Source organism: Puma concolor, chromosome A1, assembly GCF_028749965.1.
Source record: "Puma concolor isolate L17-30 chromosome A1, mPumCon1.1.hap2, whole genome shotgun sequence".
Lineage (NCBI taxonomy): Eukaryota > Metazoa > Chordata > Mammalia > Carnivora > Felidae > Puma > Puma concolor.
This window is the reverse complement of record NC_141667.1, coordinates 162,501,284-162,517,840: the sequence shown is the minus strand read 5'-3', so window position 1 is coordinate 162,517,840 and position 16,557 is coordinate 162,501,284. Positions and strand designations below refer to the sequence as shown.

Sequence of the window (16,557 nt, the reverse complement as noted above, 5' to 3'; positions counted from 1 at the left end):
ATATAATTTTGGCCCCAAACATCATGCTTTATATTGGAGCATAGGCAGTAATATGAGAACATTGCTTTGCCCGTCTTGTTAACCTATGCATTTCTTGGCAGAGTATCTTGTTCATAATAGGTGCTCAATAAGTATTTGCTGAATAGAATTAAATATTTGGGGACTGAAACTTTCACAACAGAATTGTGTTTGGCAATGACGAAATGAAGTCGATATAAAGCAGACAATCAGTTTCAGAGAAATTGCACCTGAGGTGTGTGTTTGTTTGTTTGTTTGTTTGTTAAGCATTAGCTTTGATACACATACTTTGTATTTTCCTGAGGAAACAGTTCTAGGATTTCATGGTACCTTTCCTAAAGTAGTCAATTGAGAGTCACTACTTGGTTTAACCTGACCTCTGTGATCACTCTATAAGCTCTCTTTTGTCACCAGGTTCACAAGACATAGGATGTGAAAGTTCTCCTTAAATGGGGAAGGAACAATCACTTTGGAAAAGACAAGTAGATACCTCATTCCTGAGGGTTTGCTGTATGCCTCTAATTAGTTGGCTCTTGTCTGCCTCTCTGACTTCAGGGTATCCCTCTTAGAATACAGAGACCCCCCAGTGAATACAACCTACTAGGTGGTTCTTGCCGACGATTTTGGCAGGCATCGTGACGCCTGGTATTATTTCGGTGTCACCCTGTGTCTGATGGTGCGAGTTTGTTGGGAGCCTCTTCTACCCGAATCCTTGAAGTAGAGAAAGTACTCAATGAATAGTGTGCAAGTTGGAGAATTGTTCGGTCACTGTGATAGAACTTGCCGTGAAACCCCACACTTGAATATTGACCATTCAAGCTATGGGCTGACTAGAAGAAGGGACATCGAAGGTCAGCAGTCATGTTCCTGAGGCAAACGGGACATTGAACACAGCTTTCGGCTGCAGGCGCACGGGCACAGGAGCACTCAGCACTGTGACGACCGTCGACTAGATGGTCAGCACCGTCCCCACCAGTCAGGCAGAGGGTCGGGACACATGAAACTGACAACAGCTGAACAACTGGCAGCCAGGAGGCAGTGGGCGTGTTTCGGGGTGTTGACTGAGGTTTGGTCCCCCCATCCTTCGTTCCAGAAGAATGCTTCTTGTGGCCCCCCCTCGGGTGTGCTGACCAGCTCCTTCCTGTTTGTGCTATGTCGGGCAGACAGCTACTCTTGTCCGCCCCTCCCCCGCTGTGGATTTCAGTTTCCTCCCCGAGTCTGGGTGGTCTGCTCCTCCCTTTGCACCCACGTCCATCCATCAGGAACCCCTCCCACGTCCCCCCACCCTAGACAGGGCTCACCCACTTCCTCCCACGTATGCTGCTTCCCTCCCGGGCTGTGAGAAGAGTCTCTAATTAGTCTCCCTGGCTCCCCCCCCCCCCCAGGCCAGCAGCTTCAGTGACTCTTCTGGGGTCAAATGGCAGGACCCATGGCCCAAACTGCAGCTCCCCAGGGCTCTCAGAGTCCAAGCCAGAGTCCCCTACATGGTCGCATCCTCGCCTCTGTGAGCCTGTCTCCTGCACCTTTCCTCTATATACTCTGCCCCAGCCACGTTCACTGCCCTGGTGTTCCTTGAACAGACACATGCATGACCCCGTTCGGGGCATCTGGATTTGCTGCTCTGTCCCTTAACTTGGATTCCTCTTCCCCAGAGAGCTCCCCAGCTCACCGTCAGGTACTTGCTCTCTGCGAAGCCTTTTCTGCCCCATTTTTCTCCATCTCTCTCATCATATCGGCCATTCTTCCTCATGTATGTTTCTGTTCGCTCTTTCTCAGGAAATGTTGAGAATTTTCATCTGATTTGCTCCCTGCTGCGTTCCATGTCCAAATTTTGTATTCAGTCAATATTGCTGTTAGTATTGGTTGATTGACTGAATGAGCCCGAATGAATGAGCCCTGGGGCTTGGACTCTGGACTAGAATTAGATCCCTGTCATTCACCTCAACCTGAACCAGGAAGGACGAGACAAGAGTGGGTCGTTTAGGAGACTGGACATTGGCCTCTTAGAGCCAACTGATTACCTCGGACCCAGGAAAGGTGCCAGCCTGAATACAGAGATCTTCAGTGGGTCGAGGTGACCTTGCCTGGGACCACAGAAGCAGAGGAGGGTTTAGGGAATGGAAGTCCCAGCTCCATCACACCTGTGCTCAGGACTCATGCTCTGTCCCCAGGCTCATTATTACCACTTGGTCTCAGGTTGAAGTTTCTGTGAGATAGACCAGTGAGTGACACCACCTATAGATGACGCTCAACATTCCAAAAGACAAGATGTTTTTAATTACACTAAAATAGAGTACCTCGCCATGTCTGAGATGATGTCTTTGTCTTTTCAGTCGAAATGTCAGAATTATACCATTTTAGGTGTCAAAAGAACAATAGAAAAGGAGGGGAGAAAAAGCACCCAGTGTAAGATCTTTGTTCTGACTTGTTAATACTGTATTCAGATACTTGAATTATGTCAATTCAGTTCTCAGCGATAATTAGCAGAGCTCCAGAATGAGACAATTGTAAGGGAATAAAAAGATAATTTGAGTGATTTCATTTCATTGTGTGACTCTGGCTAAATGGTAAGGACGTGCCGGCTTTCCTGAGTGCTTGAATGGGTCTGTATTTCATTATGAACTCGAGTTTACCATCAAAGAGGCCCAGTCACCCAAAGGTCAGAGGAACGAGAGTTGTCGTCTCTGGGTGTGCAGTGTGCTGTTGCTATGCCGGGGTCCATCTTTTCTGTCTCTCGTGCTCCAAGTTTCCACCCTAGAGCCCTCTGGGGCTGGGGCTTGTAAGTTCCTGCCGAAAGTGTGGCAGTGGCAGCAGAGGGACTGCTCTGGAGTCGTGCTGCCCTGGGTTCAGATTCCCGCTCAGCCATGGTTACCACCTCTGTCAGTGTCCTGGGGCTGTCGTGACAAAGTTCCACAAACCGGGTGGCTTAAAGCAGCAGAAATCCATTCTCTCACTGTTCCTGAGGCCAGGAAGTCTCACATTAAGGTGTCAGCAGGGCAATGCCCTTCTGAGACTTTGAGTGGAATCCTTCCTGGCCTCTTTCCAGCTGCCGGCAACCCTTGGCGCTCGTGGCTTGAAGCCACATCCCCTCAACCTACGCCCCCTTGTCACACGGCCTTCTCCTTGCCTATCTCTGTCTTCACGTGGCATCCTCCTCTCTCTGTCAGGACACCGGCCATATTGGATCCTGGCCCACCTTAACGACCTCATCCTAACCATGTGACATCTGCAAAGACTCTATTTTCTTTTTATTTTTTTTTTTTAATTTTTAATGTTTATTTTTGAGAGAGAGGGAGAGAGAGAGAGAGAGAGACAGAGACAGAGACAGAGTGTGAACCGGGGAGGAACAGAGAGAGAGAGGGAGACACAGAATCTGAAGCAGGCTCCAGGCTCTGAGCTGTCAGCACAGAGCCTGATGCGGGGCTTAAACTCATGAACTGTGAGATGGTGACCTGAGCCAAAGTCTGACGCTTAACCGACTGAGCCACCCAGGCGCCCCACAAAGACTCTATTTTCAAATAAAGTCACATCACCTTTGGGGGGACGCAGTTCAACCCATAAGATCATCTGTGTGAACCCAGGGGAGTGACTGGATTTCTGTGATCGTAGGCTTTCTCAGTGTCAAAAGATGACCATGCAGGCCTCCTGCCTCTGTGGGGAGTAAGAGTGGCAACATACGAAAAGCCCCCTGCTCTCTTTCCATGCAGGAGAAATGTCCCTTGCCACCCCCCATCCCCCAGCCCATGTTCTTGACCCCTCATCATTATTTGTGCTTGGTGCATACAAAGGCAATTTAACAGACACGAGGGAATGCACAAAGATGGCCCATCCCCTGGGGAAGCTCGCACACTTTGAGGACACAACACACAGGGATTAGACTGAAGCTTTTTATTTATTTGTTTATTTTAAGGTTTTTTACTGTTTATTTTATAGAGAGAGAGACAGAGCATGAGCAGAGGAGGGGCAGAGAGAGGGGGAGACACAGAATCCAAAGCAGGCTCCAGGCTCTGAGCTGTCAGCACAGAGCCCGACGCGGGGCTCGAACCCACGGACCGTGAGACCATGACCTGAGCTGAAGCCAGACGCTTCCCTGACTGAGCCACCCGGGCGCCCCTAGACTGATGCTTTAAATGCAGTATAGAATTTCTGCCGCGTCCTGAAAACACACGCAGGCAGACCCAAGAGGGAGGATTACCGGTGAGATGGCTGCCCAAGGGTCTCCTAGCAACTCCCTGCAGAGTTAGAACCCGAGGCTGTGTTTCGTCCCCCCTCCAGTTTGTCTCCTGTTCAGACACATCGTGTGGGTCATCATCTGTCGCTTTTGACCCGTTCAGACTTGATGCGACGTAACCCGTGTTTGCTCACTGCTGTGCAGACGACATACCCCGGCACGTGGGGAGATGGCCATCCCTTTTAGAGGGTCTCCCCCGCTACCTGCCTCACGCTTGACTGCCAATCCCGGCCCTCCCCACACATACCTCATTTTACCCGTTTTCTCTGTTCTGTTCTACCCTGGAGGTACCTTGTCTCTTCTGCAGCAACCACACTATGACCAGTAAAAGAAAAACAAAACAAAGCAAAAATGGTCGACTTCTTCCACAGACCATTTCAGTGCATTCAGTGGGATCAAAATGATGTGCGAGATTTTTCATATCCTTGCCTCTGGCACTACGATTTTTACATTCCGCCTCTGTTACCCGCTATTTTTGCACCCTCCTGCGCCGTGAGTTTGATGCACGAGCAAAAATCTGTATTACGAGAAGGAAGGGTTGTTGCTGATGTTGATGTATTTATTTTGTCTGACGCATGGCTACCACCCAGGGCAACCAGTATAACTCCGTTTTCAGTGGCAGTGCTAAGGATGTAAGAAAGGCAATAAACGTCTGCTACCAAAAAATCCAAACTAGGTATGGTTTCTCAGTGTGCGTTCCACACGAGCGAGCCCCGCCGTGACTGCAGCATTGCCCCCGTGATGCAGGGAACCTCCCTGCTCTGCAGCACCTGCAGATGGAAAGACGTGTGGGCCCCTCTGGTGTGGTGTCGGGGGTGGGGGGTGTGTGGGGGGCACGCCTCTCAGAGCTTGCTTGAGGGAGCCCGGTGGATACAGACCCGGAGGCAAGGCACTTCCTTCCTCCGTTGCTCTAAGGAAACAAAGAACTCATTTTAGAAGTTGCCAGATTTGCTGCAACCAACTTTGATGGAAAGCTAAGATATTTTGCAGGAAATAACAGGGAACTTCCGTGATTTACCTCTTGGCGTTAAGTTCCCAGAGCAGCTCGACACGGGAATCGTAAACCCACGCAAATCCTTGCCTATTTCTTCCTCCTCTTCCTCCCCCTCCTTCTTCCCTTAATACAGTTTTACTTACACATCAGGTTAGATACCCTGCATGCAACGGAAATTTCATATAGATTTTTTAAGTGGCTTATGTAATTTTGAAAGGCATTTTAAAAAAATCCATAGCAAAGCATTATGTTGCCATGGATTTCGGCTAGGGAATGACAGCCAGTGATTCAGAGGAAGCTGCAAATAAATAAATAAGTAAATAAGTAAATAAATAAATAAATAAATATCCTTCTAGAAGATGGAAAGTGCTCGATATGTAGTAAGTGGGGAAAGAGCTTCTCTACCTCTCGCTGAGATAAAACTTCTGGAGGTTTTGATATTCCTTTCTTACGGATTCCAACTACATCTAGATTCGCTTTCAAATGGGGATAAAGAATTCTGAGATTTCTTAAAAGGTATGTTTTTAAGAGCATTCTAACTATTTCAGTGACAACCATTCATTTCCTCTCTCTCCAATTTTCTCTTGTTAAGTGGTTTTCATCCACCCTTGATCATAGTGTTGAGCACACATTAAAGGATTGAAATACATATTTGGCTCATTTTAAAACTCATTCTCCACGCAACAGATGAGGGTTATTTCACGGTTGTACAGTGTTACGTGCACGGCGGACGGAGATTTGGGGACTCGTAGGGTAAAGTAAGAACCGGGGAGAATTTAAGAAACAGTGTGACAAAGACAATCCTGTTGAACAGAAGCACTTGCTTGACGAACTCAGTCATGGCTCTCAGTGTTCCCGCTGCTTTTTCACAGGTACAAGCCATTGGCCGACACGCTTCCAGTCGAGAAGAAACAGCTGTCTGCCGAGGAGAAATGTCGCCTTGTTCTCCAACAGTGTAAATTGCAAGGCTGGCAGGTTAGTGACCAGCAAGCTACTAACGTCGCAGTTCAGGACTTTTAAATAAGTGAGCTGAGTCATTGTGGGAGCCACCGGTCTCAGTGGCATGAACTCTGATGTGTTTGGCAAGAGGGGACACTAAGCGTCTTCCCTGGAAACACATCACTCACTCTTTCTGATTTACTGGTGTCAGCAGCATGGCAACAAACGGGGGGGAGCCAGCGGGCTCCTCTTGGGGGGGGTGCATGGTGTGGGGTTCCTGAAGCCTCCTTGTTTGCCTATGTCTCGGGGTGCAGCCTTGTCATTCAGGCTTCCTGAGGGATCAGAAAGAGAGCAGAAGTCAGAGAAGGCAGTTTGAGGACCTTGATTTCTCGGCTTCTGGTGGGTAGGTCATCCGCATTCTGGAGACCCACTTCCTGGCCCCTCTGGGGTCGTCCAGTGTCTGTTTACTGCTTCTCTTCGCTGCTTCTCAACTGCCACACACTGACAACGTCACTGTCCCTTCAACCTCGCTTCTTGGCAGAAGCTTCATACATAACTGGAAACATTTAATTCTTTTCTGTGACCCTCTGAGTTGGCGGAGTCCCAGGGCACAGTGGGGACCCAGCCCCTCCTTCCAGAAGGGGAGAACATTAGTGAGATAGAATAGCCTGGGAGGGGCTCCCCAGAAGCAGTGAGGCATGCTGTAAGGTATTAAACATCAGAATGCGATCCATGACGAGTGTTGAGAACAGGAGGTTTGAAACTTCAAAGAATTGAGAAGGTCGTTGTGATGCAGGAGTAGGAAACAGAATAGAGCCCAAGACACCAGGAGTTCCTGGATGTTTCTAGCTATAAAACAACCAAAGGTTTGCATGGGCAGCAAAGATCATGGCAGCTAGCGGCTTTGGCAAAACCCAACAATTACCAAAAAGGAGGCACAAGTCTCGTTTTTTTAAATGTGGTTTTTTTTTTACATTTATTTATTTTTAAGAGACAGAGCGAGATAGAGTACAAGCGGGGGGGGGGGGGGGGTGGCAGAGAGAGAAGGAGACACAGAATCCGAAACAGGCTCCAGACTCCAAGCAAGTGTTCAGCACAGAGCCCGACGTGGGGCTCGAACCCACGAACCGCGAGATCATGACCTGAGCCAAAGTCGGTCACCCAACTGAGCCCCCCAGGCACCCGGACATAAATCTCATTTTTAAATAGTAGTGGGTCTGGGGGGCTCAGTTGCTTAAGATTCCAACTCTTGGTTTCAGCTCAGGACATGATCTCATGGTTCGTGAATTCGAGCCCCACACAGGGCTGTACGCTGAGTGTGTGGAGCCTGCTTGGGATTCTCTCTCCCTCTCTCTGTCCCTCCCCTGCTCACGCTCACTCTCTCTCTCCTCAAAGTAAATAAATGAACTTAAAAAAAAAAAAAAAAAAAAGTAGTGGAGCATTTCCAAGAGGCAACGTCAGATCATGGACCAGGCCAAAGAGGAGGACCTTCCTTCAGATGGTTCAGAATTGCTAGATGTGTCTGGAAGCGCCCACTCTCCGGGACACAGGAGGAGCCCTGCTGGGCTGACGGAGGCGCACGCATCACCCGTGGCAAAGGACAAGGAGCCTAGAATTTGAGCATTCGTGAGTGATGACTTAACTGTACCACCTGGTCTCTTCCTTTATCATCGTTCTTTCCCTTTTCTTTGTCTTAAACTAATAATGGAGCTGAACCTTAAATAGAGTCTGAAGGAGGCAGCACACACAGTCTGTATAGTCATGGACACACATCCGTGCCAGGAGACCGGATTAGAAAGGGAGCAAGAAGGAATCACTAACACAGGGGGTGTCTGCTCACCACTGTGGCACTGATCACAGGCACATCGACAGGAGATGTGGGTGCCCATACGGAATTGTCCGACAGACTCACGGGTAACGGAGGTCATTTCCGCTGAATCATTGCCGGCATCTTTAAGCTTAAGTACTTGGGTAGTAGCAGTTCAGGAATATGTCACTGAGATTTTCTGTATTTTTTTCCCTTCACAAACACTCGCAGATAAGTATAACGTGTTTTATTGGTGGTGAAAAGAAGCTGGGAGTCTTAGAGAACAGGTGAGGGAATCCAAAACAGTTATTTTACCAGCAGATGGTAACCACGGCGGGTGACGAGCGCCGGTCCTCTGATACGCATGCGGAGAGCCTGGGGTGATGCGTGGCGGTGCCCGGGAGGCAGGTGGCTCACCTGGTGGCTCACCTGCAGCCACCGTTCCTCCTGCACTCGTGCGTGTGCCGGGACACTTGACATTGTAGCAGGGAGGCTCTTAAATCAGACCACGCGTTGGGACTTTGGAAGAAGCGCATCCGAAGACAAAATGGGAACGGGTTCCCATCGCATCACACCGGTCTATTTTCCTCACTCTTTAACTCCCCAAAGGAGGCTAAAAATACAGGATGAAAAAATAAATGAATTCATTTATTCGCTGCATGCTTGCTTGTGTGTTCCATATTGAATCGTCGGGAAAGACCGCTTTCTTCAGCTTCTCCAAGATGTAACTTTTCATATACTTTATACCAGAAGACCAATCTTTAACTCCCTGGCAATAAAGCACATTCATACTTCCCTTTCATGCTAGTCAGAGAGCAAAAGGGTTTTTAAACCATCATTTATTCCTGACCTGGAAAGCCAGACTCCTCAGTTTCAGAAGCAAAGCATTGGTTTGAAATGTGTTGCTAGTTGCAGGAAGGGTTGGCCTGTCTCTCTTTCGGGTGGTTAATCAGGACAAATCGAATGAGGAGCTGTTGAAACAACAGTAAGTTCCTAATGGATGGCTGTTGTTTCCGTGGCATGGTTCCCAAATCGCTAAGAGTCACAGCGTATGTTTCTATTAAGAAGTCAGTGTTCATCGTTTGGCTGTGAACGGTTACCAGGAATTAATCGCCGTTCTTTTCCATAGTTTTAAAAGCAACGCTAGCAGACAACAGAGATCAGAGCCATCTTTTGCTGCGTGAAACTGCATAGAATATTCGCCAGAAATTCAATTCTCTTAACTAAAAATACGATGATCCCCTTATTGTCGCTCTGATTTGTCTTGGAGACATTGTGAGATTGCTTCAGTCCTTTACATTAACCAGACTCTGTGCAGGAAAGTCTCAGAGGCATCAGTAGGGGGCTTCTAGCTCCATTTTCTCCCATTGAACATTGGCTCCCACCCCCGGAACCGCCTCCGTGGCGGTGGTGGACCCCAGCACCTCCTTCTGTTTCTGGTGTGGTGGACACATCTTCCTTTCGGAGCCACTGGGTTTGTTCACCGATCCACGCATGTTTATTCCCTATGTAGTTGGGGGTCTGGGGTCAGTGCATGAGGCATGGGAATTTTTAATGTTTCACACACAATGATTCCTCCCATCCGCAGAATGTGCTACAACTATTCAGAGCTTTGACTCCATTTGATCTAAACCTAATAACAACTCCGAAGAACAACTGTACGCAAAAAAGGAAAGTCAGCAGGGCGAACGGTAATGGCCTCGTGTAGGACACGAGGAAATAGAGTCTTGAGGGTCAACATACTCATCAAGGCATTCGGTGCGGTTCGTGCTTAGTTTCAGTGGCAAGGCTGCTTTGCCGAGCCCAGCATCTAAGTCTTGCTATGCTGTGTTCTTTCCACTGCATTGAACTCGATCTATATCTTTCAATGTAACCATCTGAAGCCCTTTTATTCAGATTAGAGAACTTGAAAGGCATAGATTATGCACCGTAGTGTGAGCTTTGATCAAAGGCACTTACAGATTCCTTTATTAGTCTGAGCAGATTGCTTCTTGGGTTCGTGTCTTTTTTATGTTGATCATTCACCTGGTAGATGAAGGAGAACCACACAGAGTGCGTCCCGTCGCGGGCCGATTCTGATCCCAATCTTTCTTACGCAAACCATCAGCCAGTGCCCCTCAAGACCCGGTGCTTTTGGACTCTCGTTCCTAACTGCATCTTGGACAGAAAAGGAGAAGAAGGAGAAAGGGGAGAGAAAGAAAAGAAGTGGAAGATGGAGAAGGACTGGAATCAAGAGAGAGCTCTCAGGAAGGGTGTGACTCTAACCAGTCCTGGCTCTGAGCTGAGACCCGGCTGCTGCGCTGGCCATTCCCTGGGCGGTCCCGGGGGGCAGATGCTTGTGGGTGATGGTCCTGAAATTGGGCGTCAGGGTAACACTGGTTTCCAGTTCACGACTGGAGCTGAGCAAAGGCAGTCTGGGAACGGTCATAAAAAGCCATTTTGGTAAATCTACCCAGTTTGCAGTTGGCTGGGCCATATTCTAACTTCCCAGCGTTCTGCACCTCTCCGTGACACTTGCTTTCTCTTCTCTGCTTTCCTCTTGCCCCTCAGGCCGCACACCTTCTATGGGGTTGCTGACTGCGTCTCCATCAGAAGGGATGCGCGTGTGCTGAGTCTGCCCCCGCGTCCCTGCCACACGGTGAAGGAGCGGGCACGGGGTAGACATCCACGCCTTTGCGCGTGGCCAGCGAATGAGTCTTTGTCCATAAGAAGTGGCCAAACCACAGGATACATCTTATACAGATGCCACAGACGTGCAAGAGTTTTTACAATCCGGAATAATTCACAACCCAAACCTGACAATGGTCATATCTGGGGAATTGTTTTGAGACGATGGCCAAGTAGAATTTTAGCTTGGATCTATGATCAATATGTTCATAAAGTCCTTCTGTAATTAAAAAGTATTTTTCAAATGGGTTGCCACCTCATAAGTACAATTTATGTAGAATAGTGCATAGGGCCAAATTAATGATTTTAAGCATTTATGAAAACATGTAGTCCCATTGACCATGTTTTGCTCTAAAGCATTTTGGCCTTGAAACAAAACGTGACCTATTGTGTATGTTACATCACTGGCCCTCACGCCAGCCTTCTTTCCCATGACTCCAAGCAGTAACCACGAGTTTTGACGCACTCATTCATGATCCTATTCTCTCAACATCGTCAACTTCACCACTTTCACGTAAGGTGCTTTTATTTTGAACAAAAAGGAAGAAAACTCAGGATATAGCATCGGCCGCAAAGGAGTCCTCCTTGCTCGCGGTTTCTTGGCCCTGTTTCCAATTAAATGATATGTTTGAAAAACATGGTGGACCAGTCAGAGGTTGATCCTCATTTCATGGCAGAATTTAAGTCAGTTGTTTAAGGGGGAATATGGAGGGTTCTTGAGCTAATCTGAGCAGACTCACTCTGGCCCACTTCCAGCAGTGTTTTCTGTGTCTCACCAGATGTATTTTTCCTTATGAAACAGAGTCTTCAGATCACTTCATTTGTGGGGGGGGAAAATACAGATAGTTTGAATTAAGTCGTAGTTTGGAAACAAGTTAAACGATGCCACTAGTTATTAACCTTCTGTTGTTTGTTTTTCAAAATTGTTCAGATATTTTCTCTATCCAAATATATACAGTTTTAGTCCCGTCCTACTTTAAGGTGCCTTTGAAAATAATCCCTCCGAAACTCTGCATGTTTAATCAACCACTTTCTGCCCCGATTTCCCCAAGCCATGCGACAGCGACTGGCAGGCACTCAGCCCCAATGCAGAACATGCTTGTTTTGCAATGTTATGTCATTTATGTAAAGTGAAAACTTTTGAAACTACTAATTCTAAGTGGAAAAATAAATGGTATAATCTGGTTTTCACACATTTTATATGAATCAACTGGTTATAGGACGATTTTTTTCTGTGTAGTTATTTGAATGCTATATTCATTTTTAAAGCCATCTGGTGGGATGACGAAGGGAGAAACAAATCTGTCAGAGTCGGTCCACGCGGCGCCAGGGGTGCTGCTTCAGAACACAGAAGCTCAGAGCGCAGGGGATGTCAGCGCCGGGGACTGGCTGGCCCCCATGTAGGGGAGCTTTCCCAAAGAAGTGTCATTGTCCTTTCAAGCGGATTTTGAAACTTTGGGGTGGGGGTAGCTTTGTGGACAGGCAAAGGAAAGAGTCCTGTGAGGTGAGGTTCCCTTGAAGCAGGTGCTCATGGTCACTGTGACTGGAAACTGTGGAAGGAGAAATTGAGACAGATTTTACATGGCCTCAGACATATTGAAGACGAGAAGTCAGACCCAGGAAGACTTCCGGTGACTTAGTCAAGATCCTACAGACAGAAAGTGAGCCACAAAATGAGAGCGTCAGCTCCGTCCCAACGACCCAGATGAGATGATACTTGCTCGTTCTCCTGTGTGATGTGTGTACGTGTGTGTGCGCATGTACATGTCTGTGTGTGTGTGTGTGTGTGTGTGTGTGTGTATGAGAGAGAGCGAGAGGGACTGAGATTCTGAAAGAAGTCACAAAAGGCTGTCACAAAGGGCAAACCCCAAATCTTAACGAAATGCACTTTTCCTATTTGTGTGTGCTCACTAACCAAAAAAAATTACAGTAATTATGTTCTTTATCGTCATCTTCCAATGTAATTTTCAAGGAATGGCCTAGATTTCGTGGTGTGTCTTTGTAAAATATATGATCTTTGAAGGAGCCACTCTTAACAGTGCTGAGAATTGCAAGATTAACATTTTACCATAACATTAAATAAAATCAGTTGGATGAAGGATTTATTATTTCATTAATCTAAAATAGTACGGTAGAGAAAAGATAATAAAAGTAAAAGCAAGAAACTGTTAAAGTTTTAAGCACCTTCCACTTTTTTTTTTACATCTTCTAAGACAAGACAATGGTATTGGAGCCCTTGGCTCTTATTAGCACAATAAATTAATGGTTTATAACCTTTGTTTTATTACTCAAGGAGCACTTCATAAATCAACTGTAAGTACAAGCCAGAAAATAGCCCATAAAATTATTCTTTCTCTCATATCCCTTCCCTTCCTCTAGAATTATTAATGTTGAAAATAATAAGCGTTAGGGATCCTAGTGTATCTCTTGGTACTGTGTGCATTATAAACTGGGAATTACTATATATATGCACATATATTTATTTCCCTTTTTCTCTTGTACTAAATACACACGCATACATATATACAGACACATTTTTATTATGAAAGTAGTATTTATTTCTGATAAGAAACTTGAAAAATAGAGAAAATTAAAGAAGAAAGTACAGATCACCTGCAATTGAACTACCTAGAGATAACTGCCCCAAATGTCTTCTGTGTCTTCACCGACTCAGTTTTTAAAAATGATATTACAAAATTGGATTCTCGGTCAGTGCCTCTCTCTCCTATTTCACCCTGAACTCCATTGAGGAAACATAGTATGTCTCTCTTTTTTCATGTATATCCTCAGGCACCATGTGCATGAGTGTTTGTGGTTCACTGTTACATCCCCTACAGGGTCTGGCACAGAGTCGACACGGAACCGGTGTTTGTCGACTGAATGAATGAACCTACTTACTGCGACATTCTCTTTTTGGAAATGAAGGCATCCACCGTCAAGCCTTACTGACATGTGTGATAGTTTCTCCTTAGAAGTAATTTCATATTGTTCTCTCAACTTCCTTACACAAAAGACTAAGTCCAAAATCAGGCACTTAATAATTGCCAAGTGAGAGGTAGTTGTGCCTGTTCCTGACCCAGCTTTCATCTCCTGGAGACCAACCGAATTTCCTCTAGCTCAGGCTTCCTGGTTGATCGAGTCAAGGAGCATTTATGGAGCACCACTGATGTCCCTGTAGTTGCACCAGGGTGATTATAAAGAAGGGGGTGTGATGTAAAGAAGGACTGCGATACCCCTCTTCTGCGGGCTTACTGGCTAAGGGGGAACAACACTAAACTAACGAATAAGCACAGGCTGGGATCCACTCTGGGGGGGCAACCCGTGAGGACCCGGTATAGACAGGCCAGGTGTCATGAAGGGAATCTGTAAGAAGAACACTCGGGGGCTGAGATCTGAAGGCTGAGGAGCAGGAGGTAGGGGTGGGGCGGGGACAGAGGGTGCCGGCTGAGAGCTGCTGGGGCAGGTGACAGAGCCCCAGGAACAAGGAGACGAGGGAGAGAACGGTGCATTGGGGCAGTGTTTTCTCAGCCTCCTTTGTTTCATTATTGCCGCCCTAGGGAGGAAAATGAATGTGAGTGACTGACGAACTTATTGCTGGGAAGGGTAGAAAATCGTAGCGATTACACTGGTTGGTGGCCCTCCAAAGCTCAGTCTTCCTGGACGGTAATTGACAACTGCTTGACAGCTTCTAAAACGCGGCAGTTTCGACCGTGCCTAATCCAGTTCCATCTCGTGTGTGTCGATCTAATTTTCCCCAGCTCCAGGTTTATTTAGTCCTGCAGTAAGCCTTTATTAAGCACCTGCTACATGCCCCAAGCCTTGTAATAGCAAAGGGTTTTTCTGCAGATCAGGAAGCAGTTTCACCGTCTTGAGGTCGGTGCTTAGCGGTGAGCGGTGGCCAAGCCCCTGGGACCTTGGCTGCATCAAAACACAGCATTCTGTTTTAAGTTCCCTTTGAAACCACCGATGAGCTTCAAAGAGGGTGGTAACGTGACATGATTTATGCTTTAAACGTGAAAAAAATGTGTTGTTGGACGGCAAGCGCAGAGCCAGGAAGCCAGTTAACAAACGGGTGTCGTAGCCCATCCACATGGAGCTGTGGTGGGGGAGACAAAGAGCGGAGAAGAGGCGGCAGAGGACTCACGGTGACCTTCCACAGATAGGCCCGTTAAATCACTTGAAGAGCGAGATCTCTTTTCAAACCGGCATCTCTAACAAGCGTGAATTTGCTGCACAAAATACGTGCGGAGCTCTGAACGAAGCACGCGGCCCTCCAGGGGCTGAAAGAATACATGCAGGTGAATCTCAAAGAACCCATGAACACAACCACAGAACATGTTTTTGGGACAATTAGGAAAGCTATGTATTTTTTATTATATCTAAAAGCACTCTTGAGGATGAGCAAGATAAGAGCCGGTGCCCGCGATGAAGGACCGGGAGGGTTCCTGTTTTTTGGAAGTAAAGCAAGCATCAGAAGGTGCAAAGGGAAGTGCCTTGTTGGACACTGGTGGCGGAGGCCCCTGCCAGGGCGTCTGTGCCGCAGGCGGCATGACGGGCTGTGACTGTATTTGCTGCTCTTAATCGTTTATAACGTGTATGTTCCATGAGGCAGGTAATTCCTAGTGATGTTCTTGAGGCCATCTTGTTACAAAGGAAGACCAGCGGCGCTCTTGAAATGAATACATTAACTTATCCGATGCACTTTCCTATCTGCTTTTGAAGCTGGTCTGCTTTGTTTGGGTTTGGCTTTGGTTTGCTTTTCACCATGTGTGACTTTGAGACGAAGAGGTTTATTTTTGTAAGTGCTCTTGACCACGTCGACATGCTTTCTGTAATGAAATAATATACAGGATCGCATAGTAAGTTATTCACCAGGAAGCTCAAAATAGTAGTTTTTATTCATCACTGCTTGCTGTACAGGTCATACTGTTCTAGGTGAGAGTAATTAATTTTCTTAGCCTGTAATTATGTGTAATTCGAGCCAAACCACCTTCCTCAAATACCAGAAGATACAGTACTCTGTTAGATGTGTGTGGCTGTAATTATCTTCTCTGTGTTGAAGTTAAACTTCAAGAATAGTCTATTTATAACAAAGAGAACTTGTATTTTAGTATAAATGTATCCTCTGAGGATGTTTAAAAATACATTCAGAGCCAGGCTGAACATTAGAATATTTCCATTTGGTAGTTGTTCAAAGATACCATGAAAAATGTAAAATACTGAAATATTAATAATAAAATATACACACATAAAATAATGCCCATCCTTATAAATATAATGAATCCAAGAAGCAAATCAGGGAAATGTGTGAATTTAGCCCGGAGAAGATGAATTTTAGTTAAATGGTTGTTTTACTGAACTTCTTGAAAGGATAGATTATATTCTATTTGTCCTTGTGGTCCTGGAGCCTGGCAAGGTGACTGGTATCAGGAAAGCCCCTGGCAAATGTTCGGATGGACAGATGGATGAGTGGGTGGATGGATGGATGGATGGATGGAAGGATAGGTGGATGAATGGATGGAAGGAAGGAAGGAAGGAAGGAAGGAAGGAAGGAAGGAAGGAAGGATAGATGGGTAGGTGGGTGGATGGATGGATGGATGGATGGATGGATGGATGGATGGGTGGATGAATGGATGAATGGAAGGAAGGATAGATAGGTGGATGGAGGGATGGATGGGTGGATGGATGGATGGATGGATGGATGGATGGATGGATGGGTAGATGGATGGATGGATGGGTGGATGGGTGGATGGATGGATAGATGGGTGGCTGGATGGATGAACAGAGGGATAGATAAGCGGGTGGGTGATTGGATGGAGGGACGGATGGATGTGTGGATGGGTGATGGAGTTAGGGATGGATGAATAAATGATTAAATAGATGGGGAGGACAGACACTTGG

General features: G+C 46.7%; 1 protein-coding gene across 2 annotated transcripts in view; it reads left to right on the top strand.

The window, feature by feature from the left end:
• The window catches only part of MYO16 (myosin XVI), a 620,603-nt gene that overhangs the window by 511,020 nt on the left and 93,026 nt on the right, over positions 1 to 16,557 (top strand). For both annotated transcript variants that reach the window (XM_086708430.1, XM_086708429.1), the window contains exon 28: positions 6,116 to 6,218. In XM_086708430.1, the coding sequence (XP_086564556.1) occupies positions 6,116 to 6,218 (103 nt within the window). The remainder of the gene's footprint in view (positions 1 to 6,115; positions 6,219 to 16,557) is intronic.